The following is a 23,035-nucleotide window of genomic DNA, read 5'->3' as shown; positions in this document are numbered from 1 at the left end:
CAACGAGATAAAAACAGCCTTCCTTGATCACTGGATACCAAATCTCATGGGTTTCTCGCTCCTCTCTAGCCAACGAGATATAAACAGCCTTCTTTGATCACTAGATACCAGATCTCATGGGTTGCTCTCTCCTCTCCAAACAAAGAGATAAAAACAACCTTCTTTGATTACTAAATACCAGATCTCATGGGTTTCTCTCTCCTCTCCAACCAACGAGATAAAAACAGCCTTCCTTGATCACTGGATACCAGATCTCATGGGTTTCTTCCTCCTCTCTAGCCAACAAGATATAAACAGCCTTCTTTGATCACTAGATACCAGATCTCATGGATTTCTCTCTCCTCTCCAACCAACGAGATAAAAACAGCCTTCCTTGATCACTGGATACCAAATCTCATGGGTTTCTCGCTCCTCTCCAACAACCAAAGTGCATGAAAGCAAAGAACAAGGACAAATAATCGTGCAACACCGTTTTATTGAATGTGCCAATAAAACAATGAAATTATTAGGCTTACAAAAGAAGTGCCCGGACCGACACAGGTAACAACTGCCAAGTTTTACAATTGCGCCCCCTCCGTCAAAACAGCTGACTTGCTCACCCTTTGCCTCAGTACTCCGAGCCCTTAGGAGATTGGCACATATCATCACCTTTATGTTAGAATTTTCAACGGATGCACAATTTAAACTAACAGGGCCACACTTTTAATATAATTTTTTTAGACTTAATGATATGTATTTACTGGTTTGTGCAATAAACATACTTTTTTTCTGATTAAAAAAAAAAAAAAAGTTTTTAAAAGTGGGAAAAAAAAAAAAGAAAGAAAAATGTGGATGATTCCAACACAAGAACTGCTAGGGGTACATAAACAAGTGGTTGAGAAGCTAAAAACCTTTGTGTAACAACTTTTTGAGTTAAGGATCGATTTCTGTACTCCCCTAAACACTGAACAGTCACATTCCCGCTTGGCCAACTTGGCTAACTGAGCTCTTTAAAGTTTTCAAAAGTGGAATACCAATTACCAAATGAGAAATGTGGAATGATTCCAACACAAGTACCCCTGGGGTACACAAACAAGTGGTTGAGAAACTAGAAACCTTTGTGTGATATCCTTTGTAGGTCAAGGATCCCTTTCCGTACTCACCTTAACACTGAACAGTCACATTCCACTGCAGGGTACCTTTATGGTTCTCACATACAATATCACTGGATGATGGGCGACATCCAGTGTCGCAGCTCACAAAGACCACATCACCAATGCCAAAGGATTCTTGCTAGTAGTCTCTCATGAAGTGTATTTAAAGCCAATTGTTTTGCCTATTGTGTCACGCCATTTACTAGTCAACATGTTCTATCTTAAAAAAATATATATATCATGCAAACACATGGAAAAATAGGATAATAAGAAAAATAAAAGTTCAACCTCTGAATGACTAAGAATGCTTTTGCTGGTGTAAAAATATTTCTGAAGGACTGGGTTATGGTAATTGAAGCTGTATATGTGTTGACAGTGTTGTGACCTTCTGCTGTATTTGAAAAGGTAAATGTCACACAGGGTTCTCACTTATGCAGGTTGAGTGGCTCCAGAATGTCTATTCTGAATAAACAAAATCGTTTTTATTTTCAGGTTTCTTCAGTTTTGGTAACCTCTGGATTGGGTTCTGAAGTTTGGAGACTTTGAAGAGTCTTGGGAGGGATGAAGCCTCTAACCTTGTGCACACCCTTTACTGGAGACCAGCAGGTGTGCACAGCCTGTATGATCAGGGCCTGGCCTGTTTTGTTTATTTGAAGTTACGTTTTCAGGCTAAACCTTTTGGGGTCCACTCCCTTCTTCTAAGATCCAAGCTGTACAGGCTTTAGCAAATGTTAAAAACAAACACACAGGGCAATAAAAACAAGAAGGTTGGTCAGATAAAGAGTAGAGAAGGAAGCTGTGGAATGGGAAGGTTGAGGAAGAGTCACAAGGGTAGAGAAGGGAGCTGTGGAATGGGAAGATTGTAACGCTCCTGCGTTTTATGTATGATGTGGATTTACAGCTGCAGAAATATTCCACTTCAGTAGTCATGTAGAGAAACGCTGAGACACCAATCCCAACTCCCAAGACTCATCATGTGTGGATGATCTCAATTCAGCAAGTAAATACACACACTCAATAAGATGTTCCTAGAGTGACTTATGTATATAGTAACACAGTGATGATAGGCTGAAGAGACAGGTTGGGTAGAGATGGTAGATGACAGACACTTGAAAGGAAATGTTCTTGAAAGTAAGATAGTAGCAGATGGGATGCAGATAGGTTAGCAATCATGTATGGTAGCAGATGATAGAGTAGCAGGTGAACATACAGGAGAGACCAACCCAGTGCAAGAGCAGATGGTAGTAGGCTCAAGAGCTAGCAATCTTAGATAATGCAGATGTAATAATAGTCCTTAGTATGCAGAGCTAGATAGTGTAAGCTTTAGTATGAAGGTTATAGAGGTTTCCCCTGTGGGGTACTTATCACTAGTAGCAATGTAGCAGAGGAGAGGTTCGGCAAGAGCGGATGATCCGGTAGCGGGATACAGGGATCAGCGCAGCGTGGTTCCGACAGCGAGGTATGCTTGCAAGCATGAGAGCTTCAAGACAGGTTAGCATCAAGGCACAAAGCAGGTTGAACGAACACATGTGAGTGAAAGCTGGTGATTTAAATAGCTGTTCAGTCCGGCGCTCAGTGATGACAGCATCAGTCTTAAAGGTGTATGCGCACCTTACCAAAAGAGAATGGTGGGGCGCATACACTTAGGAAAAGAGTAATTAGGGTACCCAAAGGTACCAGAACATTACAAAGATTAAGGAAGAGTCACAAGGGTAGAGAAGGGAGCTGTGGAATGGGAAGGTTGAGGAAGAGTCACAAAGGTAGAGAAGGGATCTGTGGAATGGGAAAATTGAGGAAGAATCACAAGGGTAGAGAAGGGAGCTGTGGAATGGGAAGATTGAGGAAGAGTCACAAGGGTAGAGAAGGGAGCTGTGGAATGGGAAGATTGAGGAAGAGTCACAAGGGTAGATAAAGGTGTATGCGCACCTTACCAAAAGAGAATGGTGGGGCGCATACACTTAGGAAAAGAGTAATTAGGGTACCCAAAGGTACCAGAACATTACAGTACCCCCCCTTAAGGCCGGCTCCTGAAGGCCTCTGGAGCTGGTTTGTCTGGGTACTTCGCATGAAAATTGCGGATTAATCTAGGGGCATGTATGTCAGAGGTGTTTAGCCAGGTGTCGTCTTGGGGCCCATAGTTCTTCCATCGAACTAAGTATTGAAGTCTTCTTCTGTGGATACGAGAATCCAGAATCTCTTTTATCTCATATTCTTCTCCACCTTCAACTTGTACAGGAGGAGGAGGTGGGAGAGTAGGCCTTATTCCTTGGTCAGGAACATGGGGCTTCAGTAGCGACACATAGAAAATGGGATGTATTTTGAGGTCTATTGGCAATGTAAGCTGTACTGCAGCTTTTCCAATAAGTTTCTTGATTGGGAAAGGTCCCAAGAAGAGAGGTCCAAGCTTTTTGCTAGGGATTTTCAGTCTTAAATTTTTTGTTGAGAGTCAAACGAGGTCCCCAATAGCATACTGAGGAGAAGGTCTTCTGCGAAGATCATAGTACTTCTTTTGTTGACTATGAGCGTGTGCAATGGTAGTATTAAGCAAACCCATGGAGTCCTTTATTTGGGTAAGATAGTCTGAGGCTACTGGGTTATTTGAAGGAAGGATGCGTGGTGGAAGAATAGAGGGATGAAACCCATAGTTCAAGTAGAACGGACTCTGCTTGGTCGTACTGTGGGTTGCGTTGTTGTAGGCAAATTCTGCCAGAGGGAGAAGATCCACCCAATCATCCTGTTGGTAAGAAGTGTAACAACGTAAATATTGCTCGATGCATTGGTTGACTCTTTCAGTCTGTCCGTTGGTCTGCGGATGGTAAGGAGAAGTGAGCTTCCGCTCAATTCGTAGTATGTGACATAGTTCTTGCCAGAACTTGGAAATAAATTGTGATCCACGGTCAGACAGAAGAGTTTTTGGGATACCATGTAACTTAAAGACATGTTTCATCAGGAGTTCTGCCGTTTGTTTGGACGAAGGTAGTCTGCGAATAGCAATGAAATGTGCCATTTTTGTCAGATGGTCCACTGACACTAAGATGGTATTAAATCCTTTGGAAGGAGGTAGTTCTACTATAAAGTCCAAGGACACAACTTCCCATGGAGTTTGGGGTATTGGTAGACTGCATAGTAGACCGGATGGTCTCGTAGTGTCAATTTTGGACCTGGCACAGACATTGCATGAAGAGACGAATTTTTGTATAGATTATTTCATGTCAGGCCACCAGAATTGCCTGGTAATCAGATTAAGAGTCTTTGTCATACCCATATGTCCTGCCATAGGCACATCATGCGATAATTCCAAGATCTTGGTGCGTATGGTAGGTGGTATGTAAAGTTTGTCGTTGTAGTAGAGGAAGCCAATTCTCCAGAGCCAATTTTATAGCAAGCAGTTCCTTTTCACCCACGGGGTAATTTACCTCTGGACTGCTTAAGGATTTAGAAAAAAAGGCGACTGGATGAAGTGGTGAAGTGTGAGTTGGTCGTTGGGAGAGTATTGCTCCTACTGCCAGGTTTGACGCATCTACTTCCAGAATGTATTGGAGGGATGGGTCTGGATGGCGTAGTATGGGAGCAGAAGTAAACCTTGTCTTTAACAGATGAAAAGCTTTATTTGCTTCATCTGACCATTTGAATGGTCTTTTAATGCTAGTGAGCTGTGTGAGGGGTCTCACAATGGCAGAGAAGTTTCTGATGAACTTCCTGTAGAAATTCGAAAATCCAAGGAATCGCTGTAGCGCCTTGCGTGTGGTTGGTGTAGGCCAATCCTGAATGCAGGATATCTTACTCATGTCCATCTTGATTCCTGTTTTGGATATGATGTAGCCTAGAAAGAGTACCTCTTCTTTATGAAACAAGCATTTTTTCAGTTTCACATAAAGGTTGTGTGCAAGCAATCTCGATAATACTAGTCTTACATGTCTTATGTGTTCAGACAGGGATCGTGAATATATGAGTATATCGTCCAAATATACCACAACACAGACATCTAGTAAGTCTCTGAAAATATCGTTTATAAATCGTTGAAAGGCTGCAGGGGCGTTGCATAGCCCGAATGGCATTACAAGATATTCGAACAATCCGTATCTGGTTCTGAATGCAGTCTTCCACTCGTGTCCATCACGGATTCGAATGAGATTGTATGCTCCTTTCAGGTCCAATTTTGAAAAATAGGTAGCTCCACGCACCTGCTCAATGAGCTCAGGGATAAGCGGTAGAGGATAGCGATCTTTTATTGTAATAGCATTCAATTGCCTATAGTCGATGATAGGCCTGAGACTTGAGTCCTTATTGTGGACAAAAAAGAGTCCTGCTGCTGTGGAAGAAGTGGAAGGTCTAATAAAACCTTTTTTCAAATTCTCATCCAAATAGTCTTTGAGATGGGAAAGTTCATCCTGCGAAAGAGGATAAACATGACCGAACGGCAATTTGCTATTTGGGAGTAGATCAATACTACAATCATAGTCTCGATGGGGAGGTAGTGCTTGAGCATTTTTCTCAAGAAAAACCTCAGAGAGATCCTGATAACATAGTGGTGCAATCTCATCTGTCACCACAGACAGGATCTTCCCGAAAGACGGGAGGTTACACGTACCCTCGCAATAGCAAGAGAGGAAGGCCAGGGTCCGTTCCTTCCAATCTATGGTTGGTTGATGTGTGTGTAACCAGGGAAGTCCCAAAACAATGGGAAAGTGGGGTGAAGGTATTAGATCGAAGGTAGTGGTCTCCATATGAGACCCGTTAGTAGTGACTAGGAGTGCCTGTGTCTGATCAGTGATCGGACCAGAGGATAAAGGAACACCGTTAATAAGACTCACTGAGACAGGTTTAGGTTTAGAAATAATAGGAACTTTATTTAAAGCAGCAAAACGTATGTCAATATAATTTCCACAAGATCCTGTGTCAATCATGGCCTTAGTAGTAATCCTGTTCTGGTCCCACTGTAATGTTAAGCAAACAAAAAGGTAAGGGTTAGTAATTGAAGTTGTCAATCCCCCTAGGAGGACATGTGAACACTCACCCTTCTTTTTGTAGACTAGGGGACAGACGTTTATCTTGTGATCCGGGGATGCACAGTACAAGCAGAGATTACCAGATCGTCTTCTGGCTTTTTCCATAGTTGATAGAGGTGGGCGTATGGTTCCTACCTCCATAGGAATGGGGTCAACGGCCGAAATACGAGAAGAACTGGATAATGGCATTCCCATTTTCTCAGCCTTTCTTTCTCGTAGTCTTCTATCTATGGTGATACTGAGTTGTATCAATGCATCCAGGGTTTTTGGCAGATCCGCTCGGGCGAGCTCGTCTTTAACGGCCTCTGATAGGCCAAGCCTAAATTGGGTTTTCAGAGATGCATCATTCCATTCTGAATCAAGGGTCCATCTCTTGAATTCTGCGACAAAGTCTTCCACAGGTCTCCTACCTTGTTTCAAGGATCTTAATTGAAGATCGGCAGTACTCTGCCTATTGGGATCATCATATAGGCTAGTAAGTTCTGCTAGGAACAAGGCATAGGAGTTGAGAAGCTGATCGCTTTTCTCAAAAAGAGAGTCTGCCCAGGCCCGAGGATCACCTGTTAGGTAAGAAATAATAGTACAAACCTTAATGTGATCAGTAAGGTAGGTACGGGGTTTTAGCAAGAAAAGTAACTCACATGCGTTTTTAAATTCGCGAAATTTTTTGCGATCGCCTGTAAATACCAAAGGAGGATTTATTTTGGGTTCAGGGGACTGAGCAGTGGTAAGTTGTGTCAGTCTAATTACCTGCTGCGACAGAGCCTGATTGTCTTCTTTTAATTCAGCAAGTGCGTGTATTAACGCAGTTACTTGCTGTTTTTATTGTGTCACCTGAGTGGTTATTTCTGCTGAATCCATTTGAGGTTCGTTCAATCTGTAACGCTCCTGCGTTTTATGTATGATGTGGATTTACAGCTGCAGAAATATTCCACTTCAGTAGTCATGTAGAGAAACGCTGAGACACCAATCCCAACTCCCAAGACTCATCATGTGTGGATGATCTCAATTCAGCAAGTAAATACACACACTCAATAAGATGTTCCTAGAGTGACTTATGTATATAGTAACACAGTGATGATAGGCTGAAGAGACAGGTTGGGTAGAGATGGTAGATGACAGACACTTGAAAGGAAATGTTCTTGAAAGTAAGATAGTAGCAGATGGGATGCAGATAGGTTAGCAATCATGTATGGTAGCAGATGATAGAGTAGCAGGTGAACATACAGGAGAGACCAACCCAGTGCAAGAGCAGATGGTAGTAGGCTCAAGAGCTAGCAATCTTAGATAATGCAGATGTAATAATAGTCCTTAGTATGCAGAGCTAGATAGTGTAAGCTTTAGTATGAAGGTTATAGAGGTTTCCCCTGTGGGGTACTTATCACTAGTAGCAATGTAGCAGAGGAGAGGTTCGGCAAGAGCGGATGATCCGGTAGCGGGATACAGGGATCAGCGCAGCGTGGTTCCGACAGCGAGGTATGCTTGCAAGCATGAGAGCTTCAAGACAGGTTAGCATCAAGGCACAAAGCAGGTTGAACGAACACATGTGAGTGAAAGCTGGTGATTTAAATAGCTGTTCAGTCCGGCGCTCAGTGATGACAGCATCAGTCTTAAAGGTGTATGCGCACCTTACCAAAAGAGAATGGTGGGGCGCATACACTTAGGAAAAGAGTAATTAGGGTACCCAAAGGTACCAGAACATTACAAAGATTAAGGAAGAGTCACAAGGGTAGAGAAGGGAGCTGTGGAATGGGAAGGTTGAGGAAGAGTCACAAAGGTAGAGAAGGGATCTGTGGAATGGGAAAATTGAGGAAGAATCACAAGGGTAGAGAAGGGAGCTGTGGAATGGGAAGATTGAGGAAGAGTCACAAGGGTAGAGAAGGGAGCTGTGGAATGGGAAGATTGAGGAAGAGTCACAAGGGTAGAGAAGGGAGCTGTGGAATGGGAAGGTTGAGGAAGAGTCACAAGGGTAGAGAAGGGAGCTGTGGAATGGGAAAATTGAGGAAGAGTCACAAGGGTAGAGAAGGGAGCTGTGGAATGGGAAGGTTGAGGAAGAGTCACAAGGGTAGAGAAGTGTAATGTTCTGGTACCTTTGGTACCCTAATTCCACTTTTCCTAAGTGTATGCCCCCCACCATTCTCTTTTGGTAAGGTGCGCATACACCTTTAAGACCGATGCTGTCATCACTGAGCGCCGCTGGAGCGGCTATTTCAACCTCCGGCGGTCTCACTCACATGTTCGTTCAACGCCGCATAATCTGCCTTGAAGCTCTCATGCTTGCAAGCATACCTCGCTATCGGAACCACGCTGCTGATCCCTGTATCCCGCTACCGGATCATCCGCTCTTGCCGAACCTCTCCTCTACTACATTGCTACTAGTGATAAGTACCCCACAGGGGAAACCTCTATAACCCTCATACTAAAGCTTACACTATCTAGCTCTGCTTACTAAGGACTATTACTACATCTGCATTAACTAAGATTGCTAGCTCTTGAGCCTATTACCATCTGCTCTTGCACTGGGTTGGTCTATCCTGTATGTTCACCTGCTACTCTATCATCTGCTACCATACATGATTGTTAACCTATCTGCATCCCATCTGCTACTATCTTACTTTCACGAACATTCCTTTCAAGTGTCTGTCATCTACCATCTCTACCCAAACTGTCTCTTCAGCCTATCATCACTATATTACTATATACATAAGTCACTCTAGAAACATCTTATTGAGTGTATGTATCTACTTGCTGAATTGAGACTATCCACACATGATGAGTCTTGGGAGTTGGGATTGGTGTCTCAGCATTTCTCTACATGACTACTGAAGTGGAATATTTCTGCAGCTGTAAATCCACATTATACATAAAACGCAGGAGTGTTACAGATTGAACGAACCTCAAATGGATTCAGCAGAAATAACCACTCAGGTGACACAATTAAAACAGCAAGTAACTGCGTTAATACACGCACTTGCTGAATTAAGAGAAGACAATCAGGCTCTGACGCAGCAGGTAACCAGACTGACACAACTTACCACTCCTTAGTCCCCTGAACCCAAAATAAATCCTCCTTTGATATTTACAGGCGATCGCAAAAAATTTCGCGAATTTAAAAACGCATGTGAGTTACTTTTCTTGCTAAAACCCCGTACCTACCTTACTGATCACATTAAGGTTTGTACTATTATTTCTTACCTAACAGGCGATCCTCAGGCCTGGGCAGACTCTCTTTTTGAGAAAAACGATCAGCTTCTCAACTCCTATGCCTTATTTCTAGCAGAACTTACTAGCCTATATGATGATCCCAATAGGCAGAGTACTGCCGATCTTCAATTAAGGTCCTTGAAACAAGGCAGGAGACCTGTGGAAGACTTTATCGCAGAATTCAAGAGATGGACCCTTGATTCAGAATGGAATGATGCATCTCTGAAAACTCAATTTAGGCTTGGCCTATCAGAAGCCGTTAAAGACGAGCTCGCCCGAGCGGATCTGCCAAAAACCCTGGATGCATTGATACAACTCAGTATCACCATAGATAGAAGACTACGAGAAAGAAAGGCTGAAAAAATGGGAATGCCATTATCCAGTTCTTCTCGGATTTCGGCCGATGACCCCACTCCTATGGAAGTAGGAACCATACGCCCACCTCTATCAACTATGATAAGAGCCAGAAGACGATCTGGTAATCTCTGCTTGTAATGTGCATCCCCGGATCACAAGATAAACGTCTGTCCCCTAGTCTACAAAAAGAAGGGTGAGTGTTCACATGTCCTCCTAGGGGGATTGACAACTTCAATTACTAACCCTTACCTTTTTGTTTGCTTAACATTACAGTGGGACCAGAACAGGATTACTACTAAGGCCATGATTGACACAGGATCTTGTGGAAATTATATTGACATACGTTTTGCTGCTTTAAATAAAGTCCCTATTATTTCTAAACCTAAACCTGTCTCAGTGAGTCTTATCAACGGTGTTCCTTTATCCTCTGGTCCGATCACTGATCAGACACAGGCTCTCCTAATCACTACTAACGGGTCTCATATGGAGACCACTACCTTCGATCTAATACCTTCACCCCACTTTCCCATTGTTTTGGGACTTCCCTAGTTACACACACATCAACCAACCATAGATTGGAAGGAACGGACCCTGGCCTTCCTCTCTTGCTATTGCGAGGGTACGTGTAACCTCCCGTCTTCCGGGAAGATCCTGTCTGTGGTGACAGATGAGATTGCACCACTATGTTATCAGGATCTCTCTGAGGTTTTTCTTGAGAAAAATGCTCAAGCACTACCTCCCCATCGAGACTATGATTGTAGTATTGATCTACTCCCAAATAGCAAATTGCCGTTCGGTCATGTTTATCCTCTTTCGCAGGATGAACTTTCCCATCTCAAAGACTATTTGGATGAGAATTTGAAAAAAGGTTTTATTAGACCTTCCACTTCTTCCACAGCAGCAGGACTCTTTTTTGTCCACAATAAGGACTCAAGTCTCAGGCCTATCATCGACTATAGGCAATTGAATGCTATTACAATAAAAGATTGCTATCCTCTACCGCTTATCCCTGAGCTCATTGAGCAGGTGCGTGGAGCTACCTATTTTTCAAAATTGGACCTGAAAGGGGCATACAATCTCATTCGAATCCGTGATGGACACGAGTGGAAGACTGCATTCAGAACCAGATACGGATTGTAATATCTTGTAATGCCATTCGGACTATGCAACGCCCCTGCAGCCTTTCAACGATTTATAAACGATATTTTCAGTGACTTACTAGATGTCTGTGTTGTGGTATATCTGGACGATATACTTATATATTCACGATCCTTGTCTGAACACATAAGACATGTAAGACTAGTATTATCGAGATTGCTTGCACACAACCTATACGTGAAACTGAAAAAATGCTTGTTTCATAAAGAAGAGGTACTGTTTCTAGGCTACATCATATCCAAAACAGGAATCAAGATGGACATGAGTAAGATATCCTGCATTCAGGATTGGCCTACACCAACCACCCGCAAAGCGCTACAGCGATTCCTTGGATTTTCTAATTTCTACAGGAAGTTCATCAGAAACTTCTCTGCCATTGTAAAACCCCTCACACAGCTCACTAGCATTAAGAGACCATTCAAATGGTCAGATGAAGCAAATAAAGCTTTTCACCTGTTAAAGACAAGGTTTACTTCTGCTCCCATACTACGCCATCCAGACCCATCCCTCCAATACATTCTGGAGGTAGATGCGTCAAACATGGCAGTAGGAGCAATACTCTCCCAACGACCAACTAACACTTCACCACTTCATCCAGTCGCCTTCTTTTCTAAATCCTTAAGCAGTCCAGAGGTAAATTACCCCGTGGGTGAAAAAGAACTGCTTGCTATAAAATTGGCTCTGGAGAATTGGCGACATCTACTCGAAGGCACCCGATTACCAATACTTATATACACGGACCATAAAAATCTTCAATATCTTCAGACTAACAAAACTCTCTCTCACCGACAGGTACGATGGTCACTATTCTTTCTAAGGTTTAACTTCCTAGTGACCTACACACCTGCAGATAAGAACAAAAAGGCGGATGCACTATCACGACTAACTGAAGAAAACTACTTTGAAATCCCTTCCGTTCCTATAATACCTCACAAGCGTATTATTGGAGTTGTCCGTTCCTTGATGGAAGAGGTTTTGCATGGTATAAGTTTGGATTCACCCCCACCACAACTAAATACCGATGCAGAAGGCTTCTTCTACTACAACGACAAACTTTACATACCACCTACCATGCGCACCAAGATCTTGGAATTATCGCATGATGTGCCTATGGCAGGACATATGGGTATGACAAAGACTCTTAATCTGATTACCAGACAATTCTGGTGGCCTGACATGAAAAAATCTATACAAAAATTTGTCTCTTCATGCAATGTCTGTGTCAGGTCCAAAATTGACACTACGAGACCATCCGGTCTACTATGCAGTCTACCAATACCCCAAACTCCATGGGAAGTTGTGTCCTTGGACTTTATAGTAGAACTACCTCCTTCCAAAGGATTTAATACCATCTTGGTGTCAGTGGACCATCTGACAAAGATGGCACATTTCATTGCTATTCGCAGACTACCTTCGTCCAAACAAACGGCAGAACTCCTGATGAAACATGTCTTTAAGTTACATGGTATCCCAAAAACTCTTCTGTCTGACCGTGGATCGCAATTTATTTCCAAGTTCTGGCAAGAACTATGTCACATACTACGGATCGAGCGGAAGCTCACTTCTCCTTACCATCTGCAGACCAACGGACAGACTGAAAGAGTCAACCAATGCATCGAGCAATATTTACGTTGTTACACTTCTTACCAACAGGATGATTGGGTGGATCTTCTCCCTCTGGCAGAATTTGCCTACAACAACGCAACCCACAGTACGACCAAGCAGAGTCCGTTCTACTTGAACTATGGGTTTCATCCCTCTATTCTTCCACCACGCATCCTTCCTTCAAATAACCCAGTAGCCTCAGACTATCTTACCCAAATAAAGGACTCTCTGGGTTTTCTTAATACTACCATTGCACACGCTCATAGTCAACAAAAGAAGTACTATGATCTTCGCAGAAGACCTTCTCCTCAGTATGCTATTGGGGACCTCGTTTGGCTCTCAACAAAAAATTTAAGACTGAAAATCCCTAGCAAAAAGCTTGGACCTCTCTTCTTGGGACCTTTCCCAATCAAGAAACTTATTGGAAAAGCTGCAATACAGCTTACATTGCCAATAGACCTCAAAATACATCCCATTTTCCATGTGTCGCTACTGAAGCCCCATGTTCCTGACCAAGGAATAAGGCCTACTATCCCACTTCCTCCTCCTGTACAAGTCGAAGGTGGAGAAGAATATGAAATAAAAGAGATTCTGGATTCTCGTATCCACAGAAGAAAACTTCAATACTTAGTTCGATGGAAGAACTATGGGCCCCAAGACGACACCTGGCTAAACACCTCTGACATACATGCCCCTAGATTAATCCGCAACTTTCATGCGAAGTACCCAGACAAACCAGCTCCAGAGGCCTTCAGGAGCCGGCCTTAAGGGGGGGTACTGTAATGTTCTGGTACCTTTGGTACCCTAATTCCACTTTTCCTAAGTGTATGCGCCCCACCATTCTCTTTTGGTAAGGTGCGCATACACCTTTAAGACCGATGCTGTCATCACTGAGCGCCGCTGGAGCGGCTATTTCAACCTCCGGCGGTCTCACTCACATGTTCGTTCAACGCCGCATAATCTGCCTTGAAGCTCTCATGCTTGCAAGCATACCTCGCTATCGGAACCACGCTGCTGATCCCTGTATCCCGCTACCGGATCATCCGCTCTTGCCGAACCTCTCCTCTACTACATTGCTACTAGTGATAAGTACCCCACAGGGGAAACCTCTATAACCCTCATACTAAAGCTTACACTATCTAGCTCTGCTTACTAAGGACTATTACTACATTAACTAAGATTGCTAGCTCTTGAGCCTATTACCATCTGCTCTTGCACTGGGTTGGTCTATCCTGTATGTTCACCTGCTACTCTATCATCTGCTACCATACATGATTGTTAACCTATCTCCATCCCATCTGCTACTATCTTACTTTCACGAACATTCCTTTCAAGTGTCTGTCATCTACCATCTCTACCCAAACTGTCTCTTCAGCCTATCATCACTATATTACTATATACATAAGTCACTCTAGGAACATCTTATTGAGTGTGTGTATCTACTTGCTGAATTGAGACTATCCACACATGATGCGTCTTGGGAGTTGGGATTGGTGTCTCAGCGTTTCTCTACATGACTACTGAAGTGGAATATTTCTGCAGCTGTAAATCCACATTATACATAAAACGCAGGAGCGTTACAAGAAGGGAGCTGTGGAATGGGAAAATTGAGGAAGAGTCACAAGGGTAGAGAAGGGAGCTGTGGAATGGAAAGGTTGAGGAAGAGTCACAAGGGTAGAGAAGGGAGCTGTGGAATGGGAAGGTTGAGGAAGAGTCACAAGGGTAGGACCATTCTGTGGCTAGCCACACACACACACATAGATTTCTCTACTTCAGGCTACAGGAATAGATTCCTGCATCCAAACAAATAGGGTGGATGGTAGATTCTCTGCTCCTAGCTATTGTATTAAAGCAGCTGTAGCCCCCATGGTTGCTTAAATACCCAAGCATTGACTGCATCCGATGGGATCAAGTCATTGTTTGGATGACAATTTTCCACCCGACTCCTTCAAATTCTCAAAGTTTGTCTAACCGGTGACAGGGCCACATAAGACTTGAATTTTGGTAGTACCAGATGCAGTAATCAACTGTGTATTAGTCATACACAGTTGATTACTGCATGTGGTACTACTTAGGTAACGCATACCAAGTTGAGTTACCTATTTATCACATTGTTTGTCCTCAAAAACTTTAATTTGTTATTCTAAAGTTCAATTTCAACACCAGACGTATCACCTAAATCCTTCAATTGTGCCCCTAGAACAGGGGTTTCCAAACATTCCAGACAAAGGGCAGGTGTACTGTCTTTCAGGCTTTAGGGGGTCAAGACTGTGTCCAGTGGGAAAAGTTCCCAATGTTATTGGGGGCAAACAATGCCCCATCATTGGTTGCAGTGGGGGGGGGTGCCCTTTTTTGGTGTCATTTGAAGGATTAGTACCCCAAGGGCTGGATAAAGGCAGGCAAAGGGCCACATCTGGCCCCCGGGCTGCAGTTTGTAGATAAAGCATGTAGTCATGGATGACACTTGTGTTATAAAGCTCACATGTAATATCTGTAGGGTAAAGAATGGCTCCTGCACTCACTTATACACCGAACAGTCTCATTCCATTGGCAGAGGTCATCGTACTCCACACATGTGATATTGGCTGATGATGGGCGATATCCGGGATCACATTCTACTGTTCTGTTGTCAGTGTAATTTTCAGTACTTGTGATGGATAAATTGCTCACTGCTGTAAAAAAAAAAAAAAAAGACAGTTAAAGAAGGCGTCTGGTCTAAAGGAAAAGAAGGTGAAATATATTTTTAAAACTAAGATTTGCTAAAATGATTAAATACCGCTGATTAACAAATTTTTTCCCCTTTTACTTTTACATGAGAACAGTACCTTACACCTTAATGATGTAAACACTAAATGTTCTGGAACACTTATCATGTATCCATCTCTGTTGAATTGGTTTTTATTATGTTTGTGTAAATATCTTGGTGGTGACATTTACCGCTGTACCAGTGTAACTGCAACTTGTATTTTAATGTCTGTAAAATGGTATATTCCAGTTTACCTGCATGTTGGGGTTAGTTGGTTAAATCCCCAGATAGACCCCCTCCCTTCTTCATGTTTCTTCAGTTAGTTACCAGCCTTCATAGTAAACACAAGACTTGGAATATTACTGTCTCTTTATAATTCAAATGATTGGTAAGTAGCCCCTGAACTGGACTTTAGAGCGGAAGTAAACCACTGCAATAAAAAAAAGAGAATCTTTCCCCTTAAAAATCATAGCATCATGTGTTAGTATGCATTGCATATTAGCACATTATGAAATACTTACCTTACAATGAAGCCCTCCAGTGGTGCGCTGTCACCGCTGAGATGGCTTCCATCTTCCCCCGGTCTTCCTTCCGGGTTTGCGGACTCCAGCTGTGTGAGTGGAGAGGGCCGCAGTGATGTCAATACCCTGCATGCGTGCGAGAGCCCTCAGTTCAAGAACTGTGTGCTTCAGAGCAGATGTACCGGTGACGTTAGGGTGAATATCTTCTAAATCAGGGATCCTCAAACTATGGCCCTCCAGCTGTTGCGGAACTACACATCCCCTTGTAGGCATTGTAAAAATCTGACATTCACAGACATGACTAGGCATGATGGGAATTGTAGTTCCTGAACAACTGGAGGGCCATAATTTGAAGACCCCTGTTCTAAATGATGCACGTTTAGGAGATATTCATTTTACCTACAGGTAAGCCTTATTATAGGCTTACCTGTAGGTAAAAATCACAAAGTGAACTTTACTACCACTTTAAGTGAAACTGTGATCCAAATGAAACTTGTCAGGAGTGGCTCAGCCTGTGAAAAGGGCACAGTGGAGGAGGTGGGCTTGTGGTTAGCGGAGGAGGCGGAGGATGCAGGTACAGCTGGGGAGACAAGGAGGCAGGCATGAGGTCAGCGGAGGAGGCAGGCAGGGGCGGTGAAGGAGGCGGGCCTGAGGTCAGTGGAGGAGGTAGGAACAGCAGGGACGGTGAAGGAGGCGGGCCTGAGGTCAGCAGAGGAGGCGGGCACAGCTGGGGAGGTGGCGGAGATGGGCATGAGGTCAGCGGAGGAGGTGGGCACAGCTGGAGAGGAGAATGAGTTGGGCATGAGGTCAGAGGAGGCGGGGCACAGCTGGAGAGGTGAAGGAGGCGGGCATGAAGTCAGCAGAGGAGGCGGGCACAGCTGAGGAGGTGGAGGAGGCATGCATGAGAGAAGCGGAGGAGGTGGGCACAGCTGGGGAGGCGGGACTCTGAACATAGCTGCTAAATCCAGTGAGTCCGCTCTCTGATCCTGTCACCTGCGAGGCCCTAGGCAAGACTAACTACACCCCGGCCGCACCCCCCAGGAGGGGGGTTGCTGAGAGTATAAGTCTTGCCTAAGGCACAAAATAGTTTAGCACCGGCCCTGAAAATAACCCAAATCAGTGTATAATATTTAGTTTGTAGGAAAGTTATAGAGTCCCCAACTATGGTATACAGTATATCTGAAAATTGATCAATCCTGACATCCTATCTCATTTCTTGAGGCCCAAAAAAGCCGGCACAGTACAAATATCCCCCAAATTAACCTTTTTTGGAAAGTAGACAGTCCAAGGTATTTAGTAAGATGCATGGCGAGTTTTTGGAAGTTGTCATTTTATTTTTTGTCATAATTTGTTTGGTAAATTAAGAAATACATTTTTTTTTTTTTTTTTACTGTCACCAGTGCAGTATGGTGTTATCATATAATGTGATCAGGGACAGTGACTGCTGACAGTTTGAAAAAAAAAATAATAATAATAATATTTTTTTAATATATTTTTTTATATTTTTATAACTATTTTCCAATTTTTATGATTTTTTTTTTAAGCACACTTTGACCAGAGCAATATAATGTTACCATAGTAACATTGTACTACTCTGAGGAAGTTATCAGTATTTTTTTTTTTTTTACATATTATGGTTGCATATAGCAATTAATTTTATTGCTATATGCAAGCATTTTACTGAGTGAAATCAATTAATTTAGTTTGTTTTGTTTGGATTTGCTGTGATTGGTCACAGCTGATCACATGGCACAAATGGGCCGTTATTGGCCCAGTATGTACCATGTGATCACTGTGACCAATCACAGCTAGCCACACAATTTTACACAATGGATGGCTTGAAAGGAAGCAATCCATTGTTTACACCTGTCATGTGACCTGCCGGTGACAGATCGCACCCCCGCAGGAGGACGTCATATGAAGCCCACCCGGATCAATGAGAGGCCGACCCCGGTGTCATTCGCCAATAGGCCAAGCAGGAACGGGTTAATCACTTGTATTCTCTTCCTGTTAGAGCAGACATGTCAACTCAGGGCTGATAACATACACTCAGATGAAGCAGTATAAAATGTCAATTAGGAAAGTCTTTAATCATCTTTCATGTAATCCTAACATCATCGTTGTTTTATGAAAGTTAATTCTGTAAGTATCAAAAGTTCAGGCAGAAGAAAAGACATCCCTGACACTCAGCCCGACGTTCCTATTCTGCAAGGAGAGAATAGAAGTAAATAATAAAAAACCCAAGAGAGATGAGCATGCACTCCTATAACAATTAAAGGACAGTGATTCAAATTATTGCAAATTCCCATGGTTTAGTTAAACTCTTCTGAGATAAAATTCTACTTGCATCACTGTGATGAAGGAGAATATGATACAGAATTTGCATTGAGGGTTAATGCGTGGTTCCGGACTATCACTTCTGAGCAGAGAAAGTAGTGTTATTGGTTTCCTTCATAGTCTGTAGCCCTGGATCTGAGATTTCAATCCTGTGTCCGGATTTTACCAGGTGCCTGTAGCCTGTCTGAGTACACAGGTGTGTAGGGCCATTATATACTCAAACCTGAGGATAGATCAGAGCTCCTAGTTTGGAGACAGTTCCCAGTGTGGGAGACAGAAGGTCTCACCAAGTGGTCAGAGGAGCCCCCAACCAGGAGCCAAGAGACAGGAGGTCAGAGGTGCCCCAGCTAGGAGACAAGAAAGTCTCACTCAGGGGTCAGAGGAGCTGCAGCCAGGAGACTTTAGGCCTCACCAAGGGGTCAGAGGAGCCCCCAACCAGGAGCCAAAAGACAGGAGGTCTCACCCTGGGGTCAGAGGTACCCCAGCTAGGAGACAAGAAAGTCTCACTCAAGGGTCAGAGGAGCTCCAGCCAGGAGACAGTAGGTCTCACCAAGGGGTCAGAGGAGCCCCAACCAGGAGCCAAGAGACAGGAGGTCTCAACCAGGGGTCAAAGGTATGACAGCCATGAAACACGAAGTTTCAACCAGGGGTCAGAACCCAGCCAGCAACCAGTAGACAGGAGGTCTCAACCAAGGGTTAGAGGTGGCCCAGCCAGAAGCCAGGAGACAGGAGGTCTTAACCAGGGGTCAGAGGTGCCCAGCCAGGAGACAGGAGGTTTCAACCAGGGGTCAGTTGTGGCCCATCCAGCAGCTAGGAGAAGGGTAGTCTCAACCAGGGGTCAGAGGTGCCCCGGTCAGCAACCAGGAGACAGGAGGTCTCAACCAGGGGTCAGAGGTGTCCCAGCCAGCAGGCAGGAGGGCTCAACCAGGGGTCAGAGGTGCCCCAGCCAGCAGCCAGGAGACAGGAGGTCTTAACCAGGAGTCAGAGGTGGCCCAGCCAGGAGACAGGAGGTCTCATTCCAGGAGTGGTATGGCATTGCCCTTTCTGATGTGACATCAGTAATTTATTTACTGCACCTGAGCATTGCATTATGGGGTGCTCGTGACGTCAGATTTCTGTAGTAAAAGAGCTGTCAAACTCAAACAGCTCATTATGCGGGAGGCGTCTGAAGAGGCAAGAGCTTCTTTTTTTTTTCCTATTTTTCGGGTATGGCGGATGACGTGATTGACAATGAATTTACATCGACATTGACATTGATTTACATTTACACACTATTTTTTCATTTTTTAATAAAGGACTTGTCAAAAACTGCCTTTTGTCTTTATTTTTTTGTACACTTTTTTTGGTGAATGGGTAGGGGTACGATGTACCCGATATCCATTCACATAGGAGGGGTGCGGGATCTGGGGGCACCCTTGTTAAAAGGGGCTTCCAGATTCCGATAAGCCCCCCACCCGCAGACCCCCACAGCCCAGGGTTGTCGGGAAGAGAACCTTGTCCCCATCAACATGGGGACAAGGTGCTTTGGGAAGCACCCCAAAGCACCCTCCCCATGTTGAGGGCAAGTGGCCTGGTACACATAGGAGGGGAGCGGGATCTGGGGGCACCCTTGTTAAAAGGGGCTTCCAGATTCCGATAAGCCCCCCACCCGCAGACCCCCACAGCCCAGGGTTGTCGGGAAGAGAACCTTGTCCCCATCAACATGGGGACAAGGTGCTTTGGGAAGCACCCCAAAGCACCCTCCCCATGTTGAGGGCAAGTGGCCTGGTACACATAGGAGGGGAGCGGGATCTGGGGGCACCCTTGTTAAAAGGGGCTTCCAGATTCCGACAAGCCCCCACCCGCAGACCCCCCACAGCCCAGGGTTGTCGGGAAGAGACCCTTGTCCCCATCAACATGGGGACAAGGTGCTTTGGGAGGCACCCCAAAGCACCCTCCCCATGTTGAGGGCAAGTGGCCTGGTATGGTTCAGGAGGGGGGGACGCTCACTCATCCCCCCCCCTTATCCTGTCCATTGCTCGGATAAGGGTCTGGTATGGATTTTGGGGGGGACCCCACGCCGTTTTTTTTTTTTTTTCAATTTTTGGCGTGGGGTTCCCCTTAAAATACGTACCAGACCCGCCGTTTTTTTCATGTTTTTTATCTGTATTGCCAGGAGCCAACAATACATTACAGCTGCGAGCAAGTTTAAATGACATGTTTTCCTTTACAAATGTCAGTATTACTGCAGCAGGCTCCATACATCGTACAGATGCGCTACTTTACAGGCACATTAAGGGGACCCCCCAGGCACGATATCTAACCACTTCTGGACCGGGAGGTTTTACCCCCCTTAATGATAAGCCTTCAAAATGAGGACTTTTGATTTTTCAAAAATCGGGTCCCATAGACATCAATGGGTTTTGGGTCCAAACTTTTGCGATGTTCGAGAGTTTTGGTACCTTTTTTTCTTTTCTCAGAAATAGTTAAATGCAGATGTGATATGTTTTGCACATGTTCATAAAATACGGAAGTGAGTTTTTAAAATAAGGAAATGGGCAGCTGAGAACTTCTAAGAAAAATGCAGATAGCATACATGTCAGCTAGCACCAAGAACATCTGTTAAAAACATCGGAAAAGCAGCTGTTATGTAGGACCCATTAAATAAATAAAGAAAAATTAAATATACAGGACATTAAAGTCCTTACTAGTGACACCTGTCCATCTCTGTCTTCCTGATCCACATAAGCACATTTTGATTCATGTAATCAATAATTAATATGGAAAATAGATATTTCTTCCCCCGCCCCATCCATCCTTTCTTCTCCTCGAAGCATAGAGAAGCTTTCCTGACCCAACAACCCAATAATATGCAACGAGGAGTTGCCAAAGGTGTAAGAGAGCACATATGCCACCAAACATAGGCCCAAGGGGTGGCTCAGTAGGACTCATTTTCCTTAGGCCTGCAACCACCAACAACACTTTTTCTTTTTTTTGTTATCATGGTACTATCTAAACTATCTTCAGGATAAGGCTTTGTTAACCACTTAAGCCCCGGGAAGATTTTACCCCCTTCCTGACCAGGGCCTATTTTGCGATTCGGCACTGCGTGACTTTAACAGACAATTGCGCGGTCGTGCGACGCTGCACCTAAACGAATTTGACGTCCTTTTTTTCCCACAAACAGAGCTTTCTTTTGGTGGTATTTGATCACCTGTGCGATATTTTGATCATGCGCTATAAACAAAAAAAGAGCGACAATTTTGCAAAAATAACAATATTTTTCACATTTTTTATATGAAATTCCCCCCCAAAAAAATGTAAAAATAAATTTTTTTTAACATTTTCGGCCAATTTGTTTTATGCTACATATGTTTGGTAAAAAAAAAAAAAAAAAACGCAAAGAGCGTATTTTGATTGGTTTGCGCAAAAGTTATTGCGTTTACTAACAAAGGGAAAGATTTTTGTCCTTTTTGTTGTTTTTTTTAAGTAATGGCTGCGAGTAATGGCGGCGATCTGCGATTTTTTTTGCAGGACTGCGATATTGCGGCGGACAGATCGGACCCTTGACTGACATTTTTGACACTTTTGGGGGTACCAGTGACATTACTACAGTAATCAGTGCTATACATATGCACTGTTACTGTAAAAATGACACTGGCAGTGAAGGAGTTAACTGTATTGGAGAGGGAGGGGTTAAGTGTGTCCTAGGGGCGTGTTTCTAACTGTGATTGGCTGTGGCTACTAGTGTAAGAACAGAGATCAACGGTCCTACATAGTAGAACCGTATAATCTCCATTTTTACACAGGGGAGAATGACAGGCGGCTTTGTTTACATTAGCCGGCTGCCTTTCTCCCTTCACGGTGGACGATCGCAAGTGACCGGCGAACATCGGGTCCGCCGGTCACACGCGCGGACTCGTTAGGGAACGAGTTGGGGCGGGAGCGCGCCTTTGAGGGCGCGTGCTCGCCCACTATTGGCTCACAGGCTAGTGACCTACCGATACGTCACTTTGCCTGGCCGGGGCTGACCGCCGCAGTATATGTACTTGCGGCGGTCGGCAAGCGGTTAAAACAATTTATGCACTCTTATTGGTTCCTGAGGCCCGGACTTGACAGGAATATTGTGACGGACCACTTGGCACCAATGTTCCCTCTAATTTTTTGTGCTGAGCAAATAAAAAAATTTCTGAGCGCAAACCTTTAGACTGAGCAATTCACGTCCTCTGCGGCTGCGTGGTCTGAATTTGTGCTTCACGTCTGTGAATCAAAGGCTATCAGCGCAAAAAATTGTGATTACTCCAAAAATCAATATAAAATACAAATGGTGCTACAAATCATATAGTTATTATAAATTGTGCCAAAATCAATTGTGCAATATCGTGAAACTTCACTAAATAAGTGACCCGGCAGCACACACTGCCCACAGCAATTCCCCCAATCAATGCAGAGTGCCCACAGCATTGCCCCCAATCACTGCAGAGTGCCCACAGCATTGCCCCCAATCAATGCAGAGTGCCCACAGCATTGCCCCCAATCACTGCAGAGTGCCCACAGCATTGCCCCCAATCAATGCAGAGTGCCCACAACATTGCCCCCAATCAATGCAGAGTGCCCACAGCATTGCCCCCAATCAATGCAGAGTGCCCACAGCATTGCCCCCAATCAATGCAGAGTGCCCACAGCATTGCCCCAATCAATGCAGAGTGCCCACAGCATTGCCCCAATCAATGCAGAGTGCCCACAACATTGCCCCCAATCAATGCAGTGTGCCCACAGCATTGCCCCCAATCAATGCAAAATGCCAGCCTTCCCCCGTGAACCCCCCCCCCCCCGCGAGACCCGTGCACTTACCTCACGGTCACGGCAGCTTCTCTTCAGTCCCCGGCTCCCCGCATCTCCTCAGTCCTCCCGCCTCCTCCTCGGCCAATGGCATGGGGTTTGCCTTTCGGTCAATCAGGAAGCGGGAGGACCCGCTCCCTGATT

The 23,035-nt window shown here is 44.3% G+C and overlaps 1 protein-coding gene across 5 annotated transcripts in view; it reads right to left on the bottom strand.

Annotated features, from left to right (window-relative positions):
- The window catches only part of LOC309552235 (receptor-type tyrosine-protein phosphatase kappa-like), a 247,879-nt gene that overhangs the window by 169,289 nt on the left and 55,555 nt on the right, over nucleotides 1-23,035 (bottom strand). For 3 of the 5 annotated variants that reach the window (XM_082253095.1, XM_082253097.1, XM_082253098.1), the window contains exon 2: nucleotides 14,989-15,138. In XM_082253095.1, the coding sequence (XP_082109221.1) occupies nucleotides 14,989-15,138 (150 nt within the window). Of the gene's footprint in view, nucleotides 1-1,142; nucleotides 1,256-14,988; nucleotides 15,139-23,035 lie in introns of those variants that run through there. The other 2 variants (XM_082253096.1, XM_082253099.1) reach the window with 2 other exon arrangements.

The sequence above is a fragment of the Pelophylax lessonae genome, assembly GCF_965119305.1.
Source record: "Pelophylax lessonae genome assembly, chromosome: 1".
In the NCBI taxonomy this organism is placed as follows: domain Eukaryota; kingdom Metazoa; phylum Chordata; class Amphibia; order Anura; family Ranidae; genus Pelophylax; species Pelophylax lessonae.
Note: the sequence above shows the minus strand (reverse complement) of the source record. Positions and strands in the feature narration are given on the sequence as shown.